The sequence below is a fragment of the Stegostoma tigrinum genome, chromosome 37 (assembly GCF_030684315.1).
Source record: "Stegostoma tigrinum isolate sSteTig4 chromosome 37, sSteTig4.hap1, whole genome shotgun sequence".
In the NCBI taxonomy this organism is placed as follows: Eukaryota; Metazoa; Chordata; class Chondrichthyes; order Orectolobiformes; family Stegostomatidae; genus Stegostoma; species Stegostoma tigrinum.
Genome location: NC_081390.1, coordinates 259,303 through 283,519, shown reverse-complemented (window position 1 = coordinate 283,519; position 24,217 = coordinate 259,303). Strand labels below are relative to the sequence as shown.

The 24,217-nt window shown below is 44.3% G+C and overlaps 1 protein-coding gene across 1 annotated transcript; it reads right to left on the bottom strand.

Moving 5' to 3' along the window:
• Positions 1-17,987: 17,987 nt before the first annotated feature.
• Positions 17,988-21,436, bottom strand: LOC125467634 (probable G-protein coupled receptor 139). Its single transcript, XM_048563761.2, has 2 exons — positions 21,185-21,436; positions 17,988-19,497 (listed from the first exon to the last, which is right to left on the bottom strand). Exons 1-2 carry the CDS (start codon positions 21,363-21,365, stop codon positions 18,590-18,592), a joined length of 1,089 nt encoding a protein of 362 aa, XP_048419718.1. The 5' UTR covers positions 21,366-21,436; the 3' UTR covers positions 17,988-18,589.
• Between the last annotated feature and the right edge of the window lie 2,781 nt (positions 21,437-24,217).

The following is a 24,217-nucleotide window of genomic DNA, read 5'->3' as shown; positions in this document are numbered from 1 at the left end:
ATACATGTATGTGAGAAAGAGTGGGTTTAAGTATACTTTTAAGACTCAACAAGTGGGAGTAGGAGTAAGCAAGTCAGCCTCCCCAAGTATACCCTGGCATTTAATATGATCGTGGCTGATCTCATCTCAGCCTCAACTCCACTTCCTGCCCAATTCCATAACCCATCAAACTGTTACTAATTAAATATTTATCTATTTCCCCCTTATTATTCACTGTCTCGGCTTCCGCCACACTCTGGGGTAATGAATTCTGCAGATTCACAACCCTTTGAGAGAAATAATTTCTCCTCACCTCTGGTTTAAATCTGCCACCATTATTGTGTAACAATATCCTCTCATTCTAAGTTGCGCCTAAGAGAGTAACATCTTTACTCCAGAGAGAAAGTAAGAACTGCCAATGCTGGAGTCATAAATAACACAATGTGGAGCTGGAGAAGCACAGTGGGCCAGGCAGCATCAGAGGAGCAGGAAAACTTTTGTTTCAAAATCTCCCCACTCCCGGCCTCATCCCATGACCAACCCACCCTCTCACCCCTGCCTCCTTAACCTGACACAACCTGTCCATCTTCTCTCCCACCTATCCACTTCTCCCACCACACTGACCAATCCCCATGACAGCCTATCTGCACTCACCTATCACCATTGCACCTACCTTCCCCAGCCACACCCTTCCTCTCTCTATTTATTTCTAAGCACCCTTCCACCTCCACCCCCCCCACCCAATTTTTGAAGAAGGGTCCCGACCCAAAACTTCAGCTTTCCTGCTCCTCTGACGCTGTGCTGTGCTCCTCCAGCTCAACAATGTGTTATGTTTCCTACATCCACTTTGTCAGTCCCTGTTTGCATCTATATACCTTAATTGGATGTCCTACCTTAAATCCAATAAGTACAGACCCAGAGTCCTACACTACTCCTCGTAAGATAAGACCTTAACCCTCAGCATCATTCTTGTAAACTTCTTCTGGAATACTTCCAAAGCTGGCACATCCATCCCAGGATACAAGGCCCAAAACAGCTTGCAATATTCCAAATGCGATCTGAGCAGAACCTTATACACCTCAGATCTTCTATTCTAGCCTTAATGAAATGAAGCCCCTTTGTGATTCAGATTTATGAAGGCTTACACCATTTAGAAACTAATGTGTGCCTCTCTTTTTCCCACCAAAGTATATAACATTTTAACATTTTTCTACATTGTTTTCCATTTGTCCCTTACTTACCCAATCTCCTTCTGCAGCCTTTTCACTTACTCAACACAACCTGCCTCTCCACCCATCTTTGTGTCATATACAAACTAAGCAACAATGCCCTCAGTTTCTTCATCCACATCATTAATGTATCACGCAACTGGTTGAAATCCCAAGATTGACTTCTGTGGAACTTTACAAGTCAATGGCTGGCATCCTGAGAAAGTCTCCTTTATCTCTAACTCTGCCTTCTGTCAGACTGCTAATCCTCTATCCATGGCAGTACCTTGTCCTTAACACCTTGGTTTCTTATGTTGCTTAGCAGCCTTCTGTGTGGCATCTTGTGAAAGGTCTTCTAAAATCAAAGAGATCACATCCACTGGCTCTCCTTTGTCTAACTTGCTCATTACTTCCTCAAAGAATTCTAACAGGTTTGTCAAGCATGACCTCCCCCTGATGAAACTATGTTGATTCAACTATATTTTACTAAGCACTTCCCCAGTTTCATCCCTAATAATGGGCTAACAATCCTACCAATGACCAAGATCTGATTAACCAGTCTGAGAGAGAGAGACTGAACAGGCTGGGACATTTTTCCCCTGGAGTATCAGAAACTGAGGGTTGACCTTCTCGAGGTTTGGCAAATCATGAGTGGCATGGATAGGCTAAATAGTCAAGGTCTTTTTCATGGGATGAGGGAGTCCAAAACAAGAAGGCATAGGTTTAAGGTGAGAGAGGAAATATTTAAAATGGAACTGAGGAGTAACTTTTGCATGCAGAGGATGGAGCGTTTATAGAACAATCTGCCAGAGGAATTGGTGGAGGCAGGTGCAACTGCAAGATTTAAAAGGCATCTGGACAGAATCATAGAGTCCTACAGCAAGGAGATTTGCCCTTCAGCCCAAACTGGTCCATGCCAACCAAAATGTCCATTCACACTAACTCCATTTCTCTGCACCTGGCCCATATCTTTCTAAACTTTTCCTATCCATGTATTGTCCAAATGCCTTTTATATGTGGTTAATGTACCCGCCTCAACCACTTCGCTGGCAGCTCATTCCATATGCGTACCACCTTCTTTGTAAAACAGTTTCCCCAAAGGTGCCCATGTATTCTTTCTGTTCTTAAAATAAACTGATGCCCTCTTTTCCTCGATTCCCCAACCCTTGGAAAAAGGCTGAGTCCATTTACCCTATACATGCCTCTCTTGATCATCCTCCCTCAGTATCTTATGCTGTAAAGAAAAAAGTCCTAGCTTGTCCAACCTCTCCAACTCAATCTTTTGAATCTGGGCAACATTCTTGTAAATTTCTTATGCGCTTTTTTACAATTTAATAATATCCTTCCTATAGCAAGGTTACCAAAACTGAAACATATTTCAAATGCTGCCTCACCAACATCCTATAAAACTGCAATTTGACTTCCCAACTTCTGTACTCAATGTGCTGATTGATGAAGGCCAGTGTGCTAAAAGCCTTCTTCACTGCCCTGTTTATCAGTGATTCCACTTTCAGAGAACCATGCACCTGAGCTCAAATGTTTCTCTGTCCTACTATACTCCTTAAGGCCCTAACCATTCACCTTGAAGCTCCTACCTTGATTTGACATTCCAAAATGCAATGCCACACACTTACCTATATTAGAATCCATTTGCCATGTCTCAGCCCACTTCTCAGCTGATCATGACCCTGTTACAATTTCTGACAGCCTTCCCCACTGTCCACAATATCACCTATTTTAGTTTCATATTCAGATTTGTTAATGATGCCTTGTATATTCTCATCCAAATCATTGATATAGATAACAATCAGCAATGGGCCCAGCACCAACCCCTGAGGCACACCACTAGTCACAGCCCTCCAGTCCAACAAGCATCCTTCCACTATTATTCTCTGCTTCCTACCAAAGTTGGGCCAAAGGGCTTGTTTCCATGCTGTATGACTCCATAATTTACTGTATCCTGCCTCCCTCCCATTTTAAGCAGGTATACTATATTAGCAATTTTTCAGACTTTTGAGACCCTTCTCCTACTCCAGTGATTTCTAAAATATTACTGCCAATGCCTCTACAATTTCCTCAGCCATGTCTTTCAGAACTCTGGGTGCAGGCCACCTGGCCCTGGTTATTTATCCACATTCAGACCTTTCTGCTTCTTCACAAGTGATGGCCACTGCTCTAACCTCTGCTCCATGACTCTCTTGAAATTCTAACTTACCAATGGTGTTTTTCACTATGAAGACTGATTCAAAGTACCTTTTCAGTCCTTCCACCATTTCTTTGTTCCCCATTACCACTTCTACAGCCTCATTTTCCAGCAATCCAATGTCCAACCTTATCTCTCTCATACCTTTCATCTATCTAAAAAGGGCTCTTGCAGATTTCTTTCATATTACTAGCTAACTTACCCTCATATCACGTCTTGTCTCCCTTTATTGCTTTGTCAGTTGACCTCTGCTGGTTTTTAAAGGCTTCCCAATCCCTCTGGCTTTCAACTAATCTTCATATTGTATGTTTTATCTTTTGATCTTATGCTGCTTCTGACTTCCCTTGTCAACCATGGTTGCCTCATCCTCCTATCACGTTTCCTCTTCCTTAGTATGAATTTCTGCTATGCTTCCAGAATTAGTCTAAGAAACTCCTACTATTGATGCTCCACTGATTTCTCTGCTAAACTCCCCTTCCAATCACCTCTGACTAGCTCCTCCCTCTTGTCTTTGTTGTTACTTTTACTCAACTGTAATACAATTACATCTAATCCAAGCTTCTCCATCTCAAATTGCAGGTGAAATCTATTTTGGTCGGTGCCCCACAGGGGTTCCTTCACCTGAACTCCCAAATCATGTCTGCCTCATTACACATTATCAATCCATAAATTCCTGTTCCCTAGTGGGCGGGACCACATGCTGCTCTAAAATAAAATCATCTTATATACATTCCACAAATACCTTTACTTGGAATCTATAACCAACGTGATTTCCCCAGATAACACAGTGTGAAGCTGGATGAACACAGCAAGCCAAGCAGCATCAGAGGAGCAGGAAAGTTGACGTTTCAGTTCGAGGCCCTTCTTCAGAAATGAGGGAGGAGAAGGGGATTCTGAAATAAATAGGGAGAGAGGGGGAGGCAGATAGAAGATCGATAAAGGAGAAGATAGGGTGAGAGCAGTCAGACAGGTCAAAGAGACGACGTTAGCCCCAGTGAAGGTGAAAGTAGGTGGGGAGTTAGGGAGGGGATAGGTCGGTCCAGGGAGGACGGACGGATCAAGTAAGTGGGATGAGGTTAGTGTGGAAGGAGATGGGGGTGCGGCTTGACATGGAAGGAATGGCTAGGGAGGCTGGGCTGGTTTTGGGGTACGGTTGGGGGAGGGGAGATTTTGAAGCTTATGAAGTCCACATTGATACCCTTGGGCTGCAGGGTTCCGAAGCGAAATATGAGATGCTTTTCCTGCATCTTTCAGGTGGCGTCATTGTGGCAATGCAGGAGGCCGAGGATGGATATGTCGTCCGAGGAGTGGCGGGAGGGTGGGAGTTGAAATGGTTTGCGACTGGGTGGTGTAGTTGTTTGTTGTGAACTGAGCATAGGTGTTCCGCAAAGCGGTCCCCAGGCCTCTGCTTGGTTTCCCTGATGTAGAGGAGGCCACAATGGGAACAGCAGATACAGTATATCACATTAACAGATGTGCAAGGCCTGGGATGATCGTGAGGGGGGAGGTACATGGGCAGGTGTAGCACTTACTTCGGTTGCAGGGCAAAGTGCCAGGGGTGGTGGGGCTAGAGGGGAGTGTGGAGCGGACAAGGGAGTCATGGAGAGAGAGAGGTCCCTTTGGAAAGCACATAAGGGCGGAGAGGGAAAAATGTCTTTGGTAGTGGGGTCAGATTGCAGGTGGCGGAAATGTCGGAGGAAGATGCACCGGATTTGGAGGTTCGTGGAGTGGTACGTGAGGATGAGGGAGATTCTGTTTTGGTTATTATTGCTGGTAGGCGGGGTGAGGGATGAGTTGTGGGAAATGCGGGAGACATGGTCGAGGGCATTTCTGATCACTGTGGAGGGGAAGTTGTGGCCCTTGAAAAAAGAGGACATCTGGGATGTTCGGGAGTGGAATGCTTCATGTCGGGAGCAGATGCGGCAGAGGCGAAGGAATTAGGTATAGGGGTTGGCTATTTTACATGAAGGTGGGTGAGAGGAGAGGTATTCTCGGGAGTTGTGGGAGTTGCTGGGCTTAAAATGGATAGCGGTTTCCAGGTGGATGCCAGAGATGGAGACAGAGAGGTCCAGGAGAGGTGTCAGAGATGATCCAGGTGAACTTAAGATTGGGGTGGAAGGTATTACTGAAGCAGATGAACTGTTCGAGCTCCTCGTGGGAACAGGAGGCGGCGCCGAAATGTAACAGAGGAAGAGATGCGGGATAGGGCCAGTGTAGCTTTGGAAGAGATATTGTTCCACGTATCCGACAAAGCGGCAGGCATAGCTTGGGCCCATGCGGGTACCCATGGCCAATCCCTTTGTCTGTAGGAAGTGGGAGGAATTGAAAGAGAAGTTGTTGAGGGTGAGGACAAGTTCGGCTAAACGGATGAGGGTGTCAGTGGAGGGGGATTGGTTGGGCCTGCGGGACAGGCAGAAGCAGAGATCCTTTATCCATCGGCATAGGGAATGTTTTGTATAGGGACTGGAAATCCATGGTAAAGATGAGCTGTTGGGGACCGGGGAATTGGAAGTTCTGGAGGAGGTGGAGAGTGTGGGTGGTGTTACGGACTTAGGTAGGGACTTCCTGGACCAAGTGGACGAAAATGGAGTCGGTGTAGGTGGAGATAAATTTGGTGGGGCAGGAGCAAGCAGAGACAATGGGTCAACCAGGACAGTCAGGTTTGTGGGTTTTGGGAAGGAGATAGAAGTGGGTGGTGCAGGGTTAGGAAATGATGAGGTTAGAGGCTTTGGGTGGGAGGTCACCTGAGGTGATGAGGTTGGGATGGCTTTGGAGATGATGGTTTGGTTGGTGTTTGGGGGGTGGGGTCATGATCAAGGGGGTGATAGTAGGAGGTGTCGGAGAGCTGGTGCCTGGCCTCGGCGATGTGATTTTCCCAGTCCACCTGCATATTGGAAGTCCCCCATGACTATTGTAATAATCATTTTCTACCTCTTAATGTAATTTTTCCCTACATCCTGACTTCTACTAGGAAGCCTGTAAATAGCTCCTATCAGGATCTTTTTACCTTTAAGGTCTACGCACACAGATTCTGCTCATCTCAACTCTGTATCATTTCTTGCTGTCTATTCATTTCTTATCTGTAAGGCAATCTCACCACCCACCGACCCCCCCACCCCACCCCCACCATTCTGCCTGTCCTTCCTATAAGATGCATATCCTTGGATGTCTGGTTCCCAGCCCTGATGCCCTTGCAGTCATACATCAGTGATACCCACCACTTGTAACAACCAATTATACTCCGTGCCACAAGCTCATTTACCTTGTTTTGCATCTTGTGTGCATTGAAGTACAATGTCCTTCATCCTGCATTGACTGCTTCTCACAGTTGTGCCCTTATCTGCTGCTCCTGAAGTCAGATTCCTGAATCTTACCATACTCTCTGTCCCATTGTTTGTTCTGGACATTTTAATAATCTCTGCTGATTTCTCCCACCGTGAACTTTCTTCGTAATTTTCCATGCGATTGAACCCACTCCTCCACTATTTCATTTAAAGTCCCATTCACTGCCCTACTTATGCAATTTGCCAGGATTCTGGTCCCAGCATGATTCAGGTGGAACCCATTCCATTGGAACAGCTGCCTTCTTTCCAGGAATTCAAACCTGTTTCTCCTACACCATGAGTTTACCTCTTTAATGTTGATAACTCTGTGCTAGTTAGCTCATGACTCAGATAGTAATCCAGAGATTGTTACCTTTGTCATTCTGCTTAGCTCCTGGCTGCTCATATTTGTTCAGCGGAACATCTTTCCACTTTCTACCAATATAATTGTGTGAGTGTATCCAATTGCCTTGTACAGTTGCAGCAACACGTTCTTGCTTCTATACTCTGTTCCATGAGTTATAATTGCCAACACTCTACGTGCCTTCTTTATTACCTGCTGTCCCAGCATGCTAATTTTTTGCAGTTCATACACAGGAACATCCAGCTCCCTCTGCACTGAAAAATGCTGAAGTTTATCTCCATTTAGATAATTCGTTGCCGTTATTTTCCCACAACCAACAATGGATGACCTGACACTTACTGATGTGAAACTTGATTTGCCAAACTTTGACCCATTCACCTAAACTATGCCTATCCATTTGTAAATTTCTTATTTCTTTATTTGAGTTTGTTTTTCCACCCAACTTTGTGACATCTGCAAATTTGGCCAAACTACATACCATCACCACATTCAAGTCATTAATATAGTGTAGTGATTGAAACCAGGTAGACCTCGTTGACTAGGTTCTTGATTGGGGTTTTTAACCAGGGCCTAACAGAAAAACCTGGATTGACCAACATATCTGGGAGATTAGAATATTTTCAGTTGAGTGCTCACTATGAGCTGGCTGGCTAGAACTGGGGGCGGCACGGTGGCTCTGTGGTTAGCACTGCAGCCTCACAGTGCGAGGGACCCGGGTTCGATTCTAGCCTCGGGCGACTGTCTGTGTGGAGTTTGCATATTCTCCCTATGTAGAACATAGAACATAGAACAGTACAGCACAGAACAGGCCCTTCAGCCCACAATGTTGTGCCGACCATTGATCCTCATGGATGCACCCTCAAATTTCTGTGACCATATACATGTCCAGCAGTCTCTTAAATGACCCCAATGACCTTGCTTCCACAACTGCTGCTGGCAACGCATTCCATGCTCTCACAACTCTCTGCGTAAAGAACCTGCCTCTGACATCCCCTCTATACTTTCCACCAACCAGCTTAAAACTATGACCCCTCGTGCTAGCCATTTCTGCCCTGGGAAATAGTCTCTGGCTATCGACTCTATCTATGCCACTGTCTGCTCTGGTTTCCTCCCACGGTCCAAAGATGTGTAGGCTAGGTGGATCGGCCATGCTAAATTGCTTGTAGTTTCAGGGATGTGTGGGTTATAGGGGATAGGTCTCGGTGGGATGCTTCAAGGGGCTGTGTGGACTTGTTGGGCCAAAGGGCCTGTTTCCACACTGTAGGTAATCTAATCTAGCAGTGTACTGTGCACGAGTAAATAAAGGGAAACTTGGTGGATGGGAACATGCCTCTGTGCAGCTATCTCAGTGACAACGGGAGAAAACTGGATGTGCCTGAAGAACATTTGTCTGCAAATGTCATCTTGGAATTGGGGTAAGCATTTCTCACATCATGCTTGTATTTGGGAAGTTTGACTCATTTGACCCTGTTGGTGAAGACTGGGCCCAGTACGTGGAAAGATTTTGATTTTTGTTTCTGGACCAAAGACACTGAGGCAGATGAAAAGCAACAAGTAATCCTTCTGTAACGCAAACAAAGTTGCCAGGAAAGTTCAGCAGGGCTGGCAGCATCTGTGAAGGAAAAAAACTTAACATTAAAACTTAACATTTCAGATCCGGTGGACCTTCCTCAGTAATCCTGCAGACTGTATGTGTACTCACAGCACTTTTGGTTATAAGGGCTTAACTTACCCAGAGCAGTAGACAGTAAAACCTTCTAAGAGTTAATGGAGCTGGTTAAGGAATATTACAATCCAAACCTCCTGTAATCCCATGATGCTATTGGTTTTATTCATCTGTTAGATAACCAGGGGAATCTGTATTGGCCATTTCAAAGAAGCTACAATGACTCGCAGAGGCATGTGATTCAGAGTTGACCCTGAATGAGATGCTGAGAGACTGTTTAATGATTAATGACATAACCGTATGCAGCAGCACCTTCGAGCTGAATCCCAACTGGACTCAAACAGGCACTGCAGCTGGCCTTGTCAGGAGAAAATATGTCAAGAAGAATTTGGAAACTACAGGGCAACCCAATGGAAGTGGACACCCTCACCTGTCCACCTGAGCTTGAGGAACATCACTTGAGTCTAGGAAATTGCAGGGACTCATATTGGGCATATTCTGAACAGTGAGGCCCTGGACCAGCCTACAGCTGTGTTGCCTGGTGCAGAGTATCTCTAAGGCCCGGCAGACTCCTCGTCCAGTGTGCACAATGTTAATTTACCCAGGCACCTTCGCATCAGGAGAGGATGATACAACATGAGTCAGTGCATGAGATTGCAATTTTATTTGAAGACAACAATGGTTGTTTTAAATTTAACTTTAACAATATTGCTAATTATCCAATTCTCAATAAACTTGAAATTCTTCCCAGAACTTGTAACTTTGCTGGTCTGATAGGTTGTTCGGTCCTTTTGACTGTCTGTCTCTCTCAGGTCGGAGGGCAAGCTGCTTCGGTCAATGCTGTATCCCGACGTGCCTCTCGGTAGGCCGCAAAGTAAATGATAGAAACCCTACAATGTGGAAACAGGGCCTTCGGCCCAACAAGTCCACACTGACTCTTGGAGCATCCCTCCCAGATCCATCACCCTGTAACCCACCTAACCTACACATCTCTGAACATTATGGGTAACTTAGCATGGCCAATCCATCTAGTCTGCACATTTTTGGACTGTGGGAGGAAACCCACGCAGACATGGGGAGAATGCACAATCTCCACACAAACAGTTGCCTGAGGGTGGAATTTAAGCTGGGTCCTTGGCACTCCGAGACAGCCACTGAGCCATTGTGCTGACCCGAGTGGAGTGCTCTGAGCCCTGCTGGATTCTCATACCCTTCTGGTTACCTTTGAGAGCTTTCCAAGGACTTGACCAATCAGATGCTTGGAATTAATTGGCTTCATCTCCTTGAAATGCCGCTGATAGTTCTTGATGGCTTGCTTAACAGTGACCCCTTTGATGTGTCTGTCCTTGGCACCTGGATGTCTGGTTTTATCCCAGAATATACAACCGGTCTGTTGTCTTTCTCAGGCAGGTATGACCCATCCATCTAGTTCAGTTTGTTTTGTCAGGAAGGGTTGAATTTCCCTTTCGCCTTTCCTGATGTATCCTGGTGCCTCTCTGTTTTCAATTGTCTGAGCTTGGGTCTTGCAAGGACTTGTCCTTTGGCAGAATTGTCTCTTGTAAGAGTCTGTCTTGGCTCAAGGATTTCCAGCATACATTGCCTTTTGGCCAGTTTTGATACCCTGTTTATTCCAGTTGTGTGCCCGTATTTCAGGCCTCCCTTTTTAAGGATTTGTATTTCACTTGAACAGTCACAGGCTGCTGCAGCAGAACCCTACTACAAAACCAAGCCTCAGCCAGGGAGCTAAGAAGTTCTTCAATCCGGAGCCAGCAAGCTATTATAGTTGCTGCTGGTATGCAGACTTAAGGCAGCAAAGGAGTCCTACAAGGCGTGACTTGAGAAAGAAGGCATGAAGAACATACACGAGAGAGCCATTGCAAAATAAGGGACAACTTCAGTTTCGGTCTCCTATGAGAAGCAGTTAGTGCAGTTACAAGTGATGGCAGTAAAAGGCTCGCACCCAAACCTCTTCTGGGTGAAATTGATTGAGAAATATTTGCCCAGATTGGCACAGCATTTTTCGATTAGAAAATGGTTGCTTCATTGAAATCGTAGTGAAATACCACAGAGTTTTTCAAAAATGATTTGGGGCCATCAAAGGGGCAAAAGCAGAATTACGTGTTCACCAGGAAGGAATTCCGAGATTTTGCAAGGCCCACCTGGTGCCATTTGTCTTGTGGCCAAAAGTAGAGGTGGAAATCAGGAGGCTGGAGGGCGAAGGAATCATTAAACCAGTGCAATTTGCAGAATGGGCAGCACTGGTCATACCGACTGTGAAGCCTGACGGCTTGGTTCGCCTTTGTGGGGATTTCAAGCGAACAGTAAACTGAATCTCAAAGCTGGAAAGATACTTGATCCCTCACACAGAGGGCCTGTATACAAAGTTGGCGGAGTGGGGTCTTACCTTTACAAAGTTGTGCATGAGCCAAATCGACTCGCAATTGCAAATGGACGAGGAGCCTCAGAAGTACGCCACAATTAATACCCATCAGGGTTTATATCAATATACAAGGCTGCCATTTGGGTTATCATCGGTCTGCACTATTTTCCAGCAGATTATGGAGAACATTTTACAAGGGTTACCCTCAAGTAGCGATTTATCTGGAAGATGTGCCAATAACAGGGAAAACTAATAAAGAGCACTTGGAGAACTTGGATATCATGCTTAAACATTTCTCCAAGGTGGGCCAACAGATTAAACAGGAAAAATGTATTATCCAGACACCCCGAGTGATCTACTTTGGTTATAGAGTCAACTAAACCAGATTACACTTGTCAGAGAAAGTGAAAGCGACCAAACGAGCCAGGCTACCCCATCTGGACCTGATCTTAGGTCTTTCCTTGGGTTAGTGAATTACGATGGAAAATTCATATGTGACCTGGCCTCCATCTAGTCAGTCTTACACTTGCCACTGAAGCAAGGTCAGCCTTGGAAATGGTTGCATATCCAAGAAGCAGCATTTAGTGAAGTGAAAAAGCAGCGATCATCATCGAAAGTGTTAGCACATTATGGTCCCAAGCGAGGTGTGATGCTGGACATGCAAAGCCTCCCTGTATGGTATTGGGGTCATGTTGACTCACCAGTGGCCCAACGGACGGGAATGCTGATTGCATATGCTTCCCAGAACGCAAGAATGCCCAGGTTGAGAAGGAATGTTGAGCAGTTGCCTTTGGTGTGAGGAAGTTCCACTAGTATGTTATACGGTTGGGAATTTGTCATCATAACAAATCAAACCCCTGCTGAGGGCTACGGAAGGAAGAAAAGGTGGTGCCAACCATAGCTGATGGTAGAATCTAGCATTGGGCCCTTATTTTCAGTGTGTACATGTTACTGCACCGTCCCGGAAGCCTAGAGGCTAATGTGGATGCCCTGAGCAGCCTCCTAGTGGAAGATAATCCCCTGGTAGTGCCTCCGTGGAAGAGCCCATTTTGGTTTTAATCTTTCTGGACACCCTTCCAGTCAGTGCAGACAATGTGTGACTGTGGGTGCAAAGAGGTCTTGTCCGAGTGAAACTAAAACAGCTGGTGGTAATGGAGGAAACAGAAGGAAACATCGCAACCAGGATTTAAAAGTTTTTGGACCCAGCGAGACCAGATCACCTTAAAAAATGGTTATATTACCGTAGGGAGCAAGGGTGATTGTCCCGATTGAAAGTTGTCAGTTACTGACCAAACTCCTCCAAAGTCGTCTAGGGGTTTCCAAGATGAAGATGCTCGAAAGGCGTTATGTCTGGTGCAACATAGCTGCATTAGTAGGGCAGTGCCCAGAGTGCCAACAGGACAAAAATTGCTACCAGCAGAACCCCCACATTTGCAGCAATGGCAGGGTAAACCCTGGACTGGGTAACATGTTGATGATGTCTGTCCTTTCGTGGCCTCAATGTATCTGGTCATCGTGGGTGCCCCTATAACATGGTTGGGTGTATATCTAGTTCATTCAGCAAACTCAGGGATGACAACTGAGAAGCTGTGAGCATCATTTGTGGGACATGGACTCCTGGAAGTATTGGACAAAGGGACATCATTTACCAGTAGGACATTTGAAATATTTCCTAAAGTCCAATGGCATTCGGTACATAAAGGCAGCTCTAGACCATCCATCTTGCAGTGGTTTAGTGGAAAGAATGGCCCAAATGTTGCAGCCAGGCTTGAAGAAGCAGCCTACAGCTTCAGTTTTATTCCAATCTGTCCTAGTTCCTATTTGATTATAGGATCACACCACATGCAACAGCAGGGATAGCTCCAGCAGAGTTGCTGGTGTGGAGAAGACTCAACATCAGGTGATATTTCCAGCCCTGAGTGTGGAGGGAGAAAAGGCAGTATGAATGCCAGTGCTGGTCAAGTGCCTCCTCTACGCGAGAGACAATTTAATTCAGGGGATGAAGCTTAATGCTGAACCATGGGAATGGCCCCGTATTGTTACGAGGTGAGGTTGACATGAGGTCAGGTCCTGTCACTTACGAAGGTCAGGTTGGTGATGCAGTCCTGAACAAACATGTGGATCACCTGAAATCTGCCCTTACACACAGGGCAGGAGCAGAACATACCCGTACCCTCAGAACAGACAGAAGGCCTATCAGAAACAGTAGGTCCTCCCCCTCCATCTAGTAGAACATAGAACATAGAAAAGTACAGCATGGTATAGGCCCTTCATCCCATGATGTTGTGCCATGCAATAATCCAAATCCAAAAATAAAATAACCTAACCTACATTCCCCTCAATTCACTGCTGTCCATGTGCATGTCCAGCAGTCGCTTAAATATCACTAATGACTCCACTTCCTCGACTATGACTGGTAACCTATTCCATGTGCTCACAACTCTCTGGGTGAAGAACCTCCCTCTGACGTCTCCTCTACACCTTCCTCCTAACACCTTAAAACTATGACCCCTCGTGGCAGTCAATCCTGCCCTGGGGAAAAATCTCTGGCTATCGACTCTATCCATGCCCCTCATTACCTTGTACACCTCGATCAGGTCACCTCTCTTCCTCCTTCTCTCCAGAGAGAAAAGTCCAAGCTCAGTCAACCTCTCGTCATAAGACAAGCCCTCCAGTCCAGGCAGCATCCTGGTAAACCTCCTTTGCACACTCTCCAAAGCCTCCACATCTTTCCTATAATAGGGTGACCAGAACCGGACACAATATCCCAAGTGTGGTCTCACCAGGGTTTTGAAGAGCTGCAGCATAACCTCGCGGCTCTTAAACTCGATCCCCCTGTTAATGAAAGCCAAAACACCATATGCTTTCTTAACAACATTATCCACTTGGGTGGCAACTTTGAGGGAGCTATGCACTTGAACACCAAGATCCTGCTGTTCCTCCACACTGCCGAGAATCCTGCCTTTAATTCTATATTCAGCATTTAAGTTCGACCTTCCAAAATGCATCACTTTGCATTTATCCAGGTTGAACTCCATCTGCCGTTTTTCAGCCCAGCTCTGCATACTGTCAATGTCTCGCTGAAGCCTGCAATAGCCTTCGACAGTATCAACGGCACCTCCAACCTTTGTGTCATCAGCAAACATACTAACCCACTCCTTAACCGCCTCATCCGAGTCATTTATAAAAACTACAAAGAGCAGAGGCCCAAGAACAGAGCCCTGCGGGACACCACTCAGCACTGATCTCCAGGCAGAATACTTATCATCTACAACCACTCTCTGCCTCCTGTCAGCCAACCAATTCTCAATCCAGACAGCCAAATCACCCTGTATCCCATACCTCCTGACTTTATGAATGAGCCTGCCGTGGGGAGCCTTATCAAATGCCTTGCTAAAGTCCATGTACACCACATCCACTGCTCGACCCTTGTCAACCTGTCTCACGACTTCCTCAAAGAACTCAATAAGAATTGTAAGGCATGACCTGCCCCTCACAAAGCCATGCTGACTCCCTTTAATCATGATATGCTTTTCCAAATAGTCATAAATCCTATCCCTCAGAATTCTTTCCAAAACCTTGCTGACCACAGACGTAAGACTGACTGGTCCGTAATTTCCAGGGATTTCCCCATTCCCTTTCTTGAAAAGTGGAACAACATTTGCCTCCCTCCAATCTTCCGGCACGACTCCCATGGAGAGTGAGGAAGCAAAGATCTTCCCCAATGGCTGAGCAACCTCCTCTCTCGCTTCCCGGAGCAACCTAGGATAAATCTGGTCTGGCCCTGCGGATTTATCAATCTTAATGTTTGCCAAAATTTCCAGGACATCAACTTCTTCAATCTTGATCTGTTCAAGCCTGTTTTCCTGCTCCTCAAAGTTCTCATTCACAACAAGGTCCCTTTCCTTAGTGAAAACTGAAGCCAAAATCTCATTTTGGGCTTCCCCTATCTGCTCAGACTCCACGCACAAGTTCCCTACGCTATCCCTGATCGGCCCTACCTTCTCCCTAATCATTCTCCTATTCCTCATGTATGAGTAAAATGCCTTCGGGTTCTCCCTAATCCTTCCTGCCAAGCCTTTTTCCTGCCCCCTCCTGGTCCTTACTTCGTCCACCTTACGTATGCTGCCTTTTTCTTTTTGACAAGAAGCACCTCTGTACCTGTCATCCAAGGCTCCTTAATCTTACCCCTTCTTACCTGTCTCAGAGGAACAAATTTATACGTCACTCGCAACAACTGCTCCTTAAACAGCCTCCACAAGTCTGCTGTGCCCTTTCTGTGGAACAATTGCTCCCAATCTGTACTTCCCAACTCCTGTCTGATAGCATCATAGTTTCCTTTACCCCAGTTAAATATCTTTCCCTGGTAACTGCTCCTTTCCCTTTCCATGGCTATGGTAAATATGAAGCTGTTGTGGTCACTGTCGCCAAAGTGTTCTCCCACCACGAGATCTGACACCTGTCCTGGCTCATTGCCGAGCACCAAATCCAAAATGGCCTCCCCCCTCGTCAGCCTGTCCACATACTGAGTAAGGAAACTCTCCTGAACACACCTGACAAAAACAGCTCCATCCAAACCATCTGCACTAAGGAGGTTTCAATCTATATTGGGAAAGTTGAAGTCACCCATAACAACAACCTTGCTACATTTGCACTTTTCAACAATCTGCCGGCCAATGAGTTCTTTGATCTCCCTACTGCTATTTGGGGGTCTGTAGAAAACCCCCAGTGAGGTGACTGCTCCCTTGCTGTTCCTAACTTCCACCCATACTGACTCAGTCGACAAACCTTCCTTGGCAACCTCAGCCCATACCACCTCAGTAGACGAGTCCTCATCACAGGTTCTTTCAGCCGCCGTTATACTGTCCTTGACCAACAAAGCCACACCTCCCCCTCTTTTACCACCTTCCCTGACCTTAATGAAAGACCTAAACCCTGGAACCTGCAACATCCATTCCTGACTCAGTGTTTTCAAAACCTCAGAGTCCAAAATGGATGCAGTCTCAACACCGTTCCTGCCGGAAGAAGAGGAGGAAAATCTTCTGAAATATTCAGACAAAAGAGATGGTACACATTGCGTGTTAGTCAGTCCGAGTTAGAGGAACTGCAGTAGGGACGAAAATGTCACTGGAGAAGCTGTAAGTGAAAGACCAGACCTACGTCCCCAGACCTAGGAGAAGAGGGATGTAGTGATTGGAACCAAGTGGACCTCATTGACTACAAGGTTCTTGTTTGGCCCAGGTTAACAACCCCAATCAGGAAAGTTTTGGCTGACCAACATATCCAGGATATTAGAATTTCTTCAGGTGAGAACTCACTCAGATCTGGCTGGCCACAGCCAGTGTACTGCACACTAGAAAATAATGGGTGACTTTGTGACAGGAACCTGCCTCTGTGCAGTTATTTCATATAGATTGTGTTACGAATCACATCAGACCCTCTCAAAATATGTTAAGAAGGTAGCTCAGGCCCTAACTTTAGTTTTTACTTTAAAGGTAGATGTGAAGGGTTTGTTCCAAATGTGATGCAACTGGTCAAACCACTCAATGTGAAGCAAAACTCAATTAATGTAAACACTCTAGTTAAAATGCAACCAAAAGAAAGTGTAATTTAGAATGACTTAACTACTATTATTATTAACTGAAAAAGAAATACAGTACATACTCCCAATTAACTTTTCCAATCTGGTATCATCCCATAAACTCACCCCTTGGCAGGAAGGCAAATTCAGACTCAGATTCTTCGGGACAATTCTCCAATCCAGGAGGAAGCAACTTCATGAAAGATTTCAGAGAAGGCAGCAGTGAGGAATCATTTTACTGAAGCTCCACTTCTTCTGGGACCCAAACAACTTCTGACTGCTACAGCTAAAAAATACTTGATCTGTGAGAACTGGCCACTCCCCTTCCATTGATTCAATTGCTTTAGAAAAAAAAAACGACAGTCTTCCTCTGATTATTGACTTAGACCATTTCCTGTAGCCGCTTTGTCACCTCTGCCTTTACAATCCCTCTCCAGAAAAGCCCAGGACAAAATAACCTTTTTGAAGTGATAGCATTGCCACAATTGTAAGTGGTTGGGGTCTGAGGAGCCAAACTCTGTGGCACATCACAAGTTACATCTTGCATTTAACGTATCTGACTCTCTGCTTTCTACTGGTCGGCACTAACCCTGTAGGATATTATAATGCATGTTACCTTTTAAGTGGCACTTTATCAAATACATGCACACATGCACATGCACACCAAGACATACACACAGTTTGATGTGAACACCTTCAAACATACATACAAGCTCTTCCTGTCCTCTCTCTCGCCAAAAACATTTCCATGCTCTGACAGCTGGAAAACATAGACTGAAAGTCAACTCAGCTCTTACCACAAATTTTCTATGAATTTCACCAAGACCAGCTCAGTGTGCCTCCAGAGGCAAATGCAAGATCATTGTTTGTTTAACACAATTCCACAGCTTGATCCCAGTTCCCTCTCCTTACCATATAATTTGGGACTTAGTCTATCATTCCCTCGCTCTGCTCCTTCAGTGAAAGATGAAAGAAAATGCTGCTGTTTGGCACTTTATAATGTCCATGTTTATTAGTTAATTAATTTGTAAAAAAAAATCAATTTATTGCTTTGAGGTTTTATTTTTCCTCAGCAAGTTGTCCACGTGTTCTTCATAACTTAGGTTTTTTGAATTGCATGTTAAATGTTGGGCCAAGCTGATTCTCAGCCAACTGCTATTGTATTTCTCACTGAAGAGGAATGAAAGGCTTACAGATTCTTTTTGCAGGGCTAGCAAAATGAGTTTTATTTTCTCCATTAGAAATAAGAAATAATATAAATGCTCAGCACATCTGACACCATGTATACAAAGAGAATGCGCTGCCAGGATAGGGTAGCAGAAGTAGATATGATAACAAAGTTTAAGAGGCACTTTTGGACAGACATTTGAACAGGCAGAGAATGGAAAGATACAGATCATGTGAATACAGATGGGATTAGTTTGGAATAGCATCATAACCGACACAGAAATCTTGGGCCAAATGGCCTGTTCCTTTGTTGTACTGTTTTATGTTCATGGAGGTCGGTGCTCTTTCATCAGAAATCATGCAGATCGTAGACCTGAAGGGTGTGTCAGTTAGATGGATTAGCCTTGGGAAATGGAATGTTGTTAGGATGGAATGGGCTGCGGGGGCATGCTGGGTATGGGTGGTAGGCTCTTCAGAGGAGTAGTGTCGACTTGTTGGGCCGATTGGCCTGCTTCCACACTGTAGGGATTCCATGATTCTAAAAGATCCCACCACTTCTCTGTTCTCAATACAGGCTTCATCTGCACCGAACCCTTTGTTGAAATGCTCAGGTCCTGTATTTAATCCGAGGTGCAGTGTACATCCAGAATCTGTTATCAAAGTGATAGGCTACTCACTTGCTGGAATTGTGAAATGAAGTAAAGAAATATCTGAAGAATTAATTAACTAATTTTATTGAAAGGTTAATTGGAGCAAAAGGAAGTTTCAGCATGTTCTTCAATTGTTCTCTGAACTTAGCCTGGGTTACAACATAAATTGCAGTGTTTGTGCAGCAACTCAAGAGTTGCAACATAAAGCCCAGTTCTCGCACAAAACTGTGCATCAGTACAGATCGAAATCCCAACCACCACATACGGATCCATATAGTATAAACCATAAACGTTGACCATAACACAATGAAATTGACAGAGATAACAAAAAGTAAAATGATAGATTTTCTTCGACTCTCCATCTCTGGGTCTTTGGAAATCTCCCCATTGCTGTGAGCCTGGAATCTCCTGCGGGCTCTGCTGGCAACTAAAATGTGTCTGACGGTGAAACCATTGAACAGCAGAACCAGAACAAATGGTACCCCTGGAGTGAGAATGTTGTAGAGGAACTCAGTTGGTACCATTATTGGAGATTCCAGAGCTTTGATTGTTACAGAACAAAACCAGGGAATGTTCCCCAGGATATATCGCCGTTTGAACATAAAAAACCAGAAAATGTTCTTTAAACAGCTCAGCACAGTTATTGTTCCCAGGACCACAGCTGCCACTTTCTCACTGCAAAATTTACTTTTCAACTTCTGGCAACAAATAGCCACAAAACGATCAAAAGTGAAAGCGACAGTAAACCATACTGTACAGTCAGTAGCTGCATAAAGCAGGACGGCGTGGATATTACACACAGGAAAGAAATAAAGGAAATCAAACCTATCCTTATAAACAATTGGAATGTGTCTCAGTATCAGGTCGAGGATAGCAACCAGTAGATCTGCTGCTGCCATGGCCATTAAGTAACGAGTGACACAGTTAGATAATCCACATTTTCCATTAAACAGAATTGCAAGCGTTGCTAAGTTGACTGTGAGGAAGACAAACAAACAATGTTATTATACATCAATTTGTGTGCAAAGCTATCACTTTGATTACAGATATGGTAAGACTTTCAATTGTGTGACTGTAGCCAATGATAATTGTACAGGAAGTAACAAGAAGAACCATCTATTTATTTGAAACCATGAAATACAAAACATAAGAAGCACCTTATCCTGTAGCACCTGTGCATTTTTAAGAATAGCTGACTTCAAACAGAATAACACAAACTGGTTTACTTTCGATCAGATTGGGGTTTCTGCAGATTTTGAGGCATTGGTCACCTGAAATATTATCTCCAATTTCCTTCAGGAAAAATAGAGAATGGAATGTTTTGGGGGTTTGTTTATATGGTGGTCCACATTCTGTCATGGTGAAGTGGAAAAGCAGGGAAAATATATTCACCCAGTTAACTGCCTAAAATGCCTTTTAAATGGTGTCACCCTTGATTGGGATTTGTTTGTCCAGGATCAGTTCCTCTTGTTCAATTAACTTAATATTTTTGAACAATGTAAGTCAGAGAATGTCCAAACCATAGTCAGTTCCAGAACACCAATTTTATTCATCATAACCTGCTTCCCTCTCATATAACTACAATATCCTATTGTTCACTCCATGAGAACAGATGACCACAAGAAATAGTAACTTGAGTAGGCTGTTCTGACCCTTGAGCCTGTTCCACTGTTCAAATGGGATGATGGCTGATCCAACATTCCTCACATGCAATTTCCTGCATTTTCCCCATAATCTCTGATTCCCGTATTGAACAAAAATCTATTTCAGCTTAAAATGTACACACGGTTTCAGCCTCCACGACTCTCTCTGGCAAGATGTATCCTGTATAGGTTGGACTGAAGGGCTAAAAGTTCATGATGATGTTCAATAGCTGCATTAGAAGATAGATTGTACAGGATTGGCTGAAGGGCTAAAATTGTTGATGATACTTGACAAGCTGCATGACCTTGGCTAAGTAATTCTTGCATGTGCGGCAGCAGCACAATTAAAAAACTTGCTTTTTGTCCAAGGTAGTAGCTTTTTTTTCTGTTGTATCTACTGTTTTCTGTACTGGCTGTTTGTGACTCTGCATGAAAGAAGACAGGGTGAAATTTGAACCTAGGACCTTGGCACTGTGAGGCAGCAGCACTAACCAAAGAGCCACTGTGCCATTCAATATATCTAAGATAAATCTGCCATTACTTTGCCCGATTTACTAGCTGGTCAATATCAGTGCAGCATGAGACCTTCCTCCTCACTATCAACAACAATGTTCAATGATCCTGACGCATGGCAGCACAGATGACAGAGATCACTCTGATTCAGTCTCAGATAGTGGCCAGAAAATGAAGTGGAGTTGATGGATGGGGAATGGAGCTTGTGTTCCTATTTGAGGAACACCAGCATGGTCCTCCCATATTTAGCAAACTATGACAAGAAGACTTTGAATCATGGTTCAGACATCCATGGACTGAATATGGAAAATCACCAGGGGCACCAGCACTGAAGAGAGTGAATGAATAAACAAGATCACTGAAACAGTTAATACTAGTCTGTAGAGTTAATCACTGACTATTCAGGCACAGCAGCAACAGAAGCAAGGAGAGCAACTTAATTATTAAGAACAATAAGATCGTTAAACATTGATGAGAGAAGTAATAATTGGAGAGACAGAGACTTACTAGGGACGCCAACAATAGCCAGAATGGGATAGTAGAAGTGTTGAATAATGTAAAGTGCATATTCAATCCGATCAGCTAGTGTAATCCAAAAGTAATCTAAAGAAATATAATGCAACCAAAAGGATAAACTTCTGTCCATTTTTGTAACATTCCAATCTAATGTTCTCAAATTCTGATCCATTGCCAGATCATTCCAATCTTTAGTTCTTAGATTGAATTCTCTTCTCAATTCCGGAGCCCTATCAATTTTGGAGGTGATGCTCCCATTGATATTATGGGTAGTACATTGAAAAGAGTCCCCTATTAATAGAAGATGGATACTGTCTCATGTCACAATTATTATCCATGGAAACTGCCATTAATTACAGTCACTGAACAAACAGATTCTGTTAACACTTTTCAATCCAAACCAATTGGTTTGACTGGTGAAGGAGGGAATGGTGGACACTGTTCAGGTTGAACCTTAATCATTCAGTCCTCCTTGGATATGACAGTGCTGTCAGAGGACCTATAACATTGGAAACATTTGGCATCACAATCCGTGAAAAAATAAAATGTGCCTTGGAATAATCATGCATTTCTACATAGCAGCAACAAAGTTCATGGAAAATCATATCTGAAAAATTATTGAACAAAGTCATGCAGATTCAGAAAGGGTCAATGAGGATAATAGGTTTGATAATAAAATGTGAGGCTGGATGAACACAGCAGGCCAAGCAGCATCTCAGGAGCACAAAAGCTGACGTTTCGGGCCTAGAAGAAGGGTCTAGGCCCGAAACGTCAGCTTTTGTGCTCCTGAGATGCTGCTTGGCCTGCTGTGTTCATCCAGCCTCACATTTTATTATCTTGGAATCTCCAGCATCTGCAGTTCCCATTATCTCTAATAGGTTTGATGTTATGTTTATCTTAATCTTTCACGGAATTTTCTGGTTAGCCCAAAGTTTAATGCCCATTCGTAATTTTGTTTCAGGTGGTGATGGAGAGCTGTCTTTTTCAACTGCTGTAGTCCATCTGGTATAGCTACACACACAGAGCTACTAGGGAGTGACTTCAAGGATTTTGATCCAGAGACTGTGAAAAGACTGACATTGGTTCAATTCGGGACGGTGCCTGACTTAGATGGGAACTTGCAAGTGGCGTTGTTCTCCTGCATTCGCTTTTCCTTCTCGGCTTTAGAGGGTGTGTGTTTGGAAAATACTGCCAGATGGGGCATGAACATAATGGATTCAAGTGTCATTTATTGGACTGTTTCAAATACTGATACCGAAGGATTAAAGAGACATTAATTTTAATGCAGAGTATATACATTTTAGAGGAGGTATGAGGACAGCCAACAGAAACTAAATGAGAAAATTTTAAACAAAGTGCCTAAACAAAATTACTTTATGCACAAGCTTCCTTCTCATTCAGTAAACAACCACAGCTGGAAGTGGACAATTGGCTGCTAAGGGAACTACCTTTAGAAACTGTGCCTAAATTGTAGTTTTTTCTGCAAGTGTAAAATTATTTAGGGATTAAGTTACCATGTAAGACTAAGGAGGTTTGAATTATGGCAGTCAGGAGTAGCCGAGTGAAATTTGTGACTTGTCACACATGGGGAGGCACAGACCCTACCAGGGTCAAGGATGACATCGGCTCTTGGAAGTGCACCTACTGCAAACTTGAGAGGCGTTTGAACAGTCGCTCTGTACACAGTAGAACATCCACGAGCTGAGGCTTATATTGACAGTAGATTTAGAGAAGTGGTCAACCTACAGCAGAAGGGGCTGGAGGGAAGAAAGGAAGGGATGATCACCAGGCAAAGAGGACTAAAGATAGAAACATAGAAAATCGGTGCGGGAGTAGACCATTCGACCCTTTGAGACTGCATTACCATTCAACATGGTCACAGCTGATCATGCAAATGCAGTGGGCAGGTAGGGCAGGAATCTGCTGCAGCCCTTCTGAAAAAATCAATTTCCCATTTTGGAAGCCGAGGAGGGTGGTGATGTCTCAAAGGAATGTAGTCAGAGACAGGGTTCTGGCACCACAAGCGGCTTGAGGAAGAAAGGAACAAAGCTAATGATAGAAGATTCATGTTTGGGGAACAGACAGGTGTTTATGCAGCTGCAGATGTGACTTCAGGGTAATGAATTGCCTCTTTGGAGCTGGGTCAGGAATGTCACTGAGCAGGACACTCAGAAAAGGGGGAGGGTGGTAAGAGGTCATGGCACACATTGGTACCAATGACATAGGGAGAATAAAATATGAGGTCTTGCATCAAGAATTCAGGGAGCTAGGGAATAGATTAAGAAGCAGGGATTCAAGGTTGTTATCTCTGCATTACTGCCAGTGCCATGTGCAAGTGAGTACAGAAATAGGAAAATAGGGCAGATGAACGTGTGGCTCAAGAATTGATACAGGAGGGATGGTTTATACTCCTGGAGCACTGGGATTGTTTCTGCAGAAGGGTGTGAGCCAGAACCATGAAAGGACTAATATCCTTGAAGGGGTGTTTGTTAATTCTAATGAGAGGAGTTTAAACTAGCTTGGCAGAGGCCGCAGTGCTTTAGTTCAATAAGAATACAACATAACTTAGAAAAGGAATGAAGTCAGAGCCATGTTGTTCTCAAGTGAGTAAGGTGAATCTGGATGGCCCCTACCTTAATGTTAGAAGTATTAGAAGTAAGACAGATGAGTTGGGTTAAGGGCATGAACCAACACATGAAATGGCTATATTATTGCCATCACAAACTTGTTTTTGAGGAAGGGACCTTCCAGCCTCTAGAATCTTCAGACGTGACAGGGTAAGGTACAAAAGTTGAGGTGGTGTCTCATTTCTAGCAAGGGAGTCAGTTGCTGCAGTAGGAGGCATGATATTTTAGCAGAGCCATCAAAAGTGGCTTTGTGAGCAGAACGTAGAAAAAATGGGGCAGTCACACTGTTCGGTGTGTACTGTAGGCCCCCTAGCAGTCAGTAGGCAATTGAGGAGCAGATTATTCGTAAATTCGCTAAGGTGTATAAAAATAACAATAGGGTAATGAAATTCGGGCA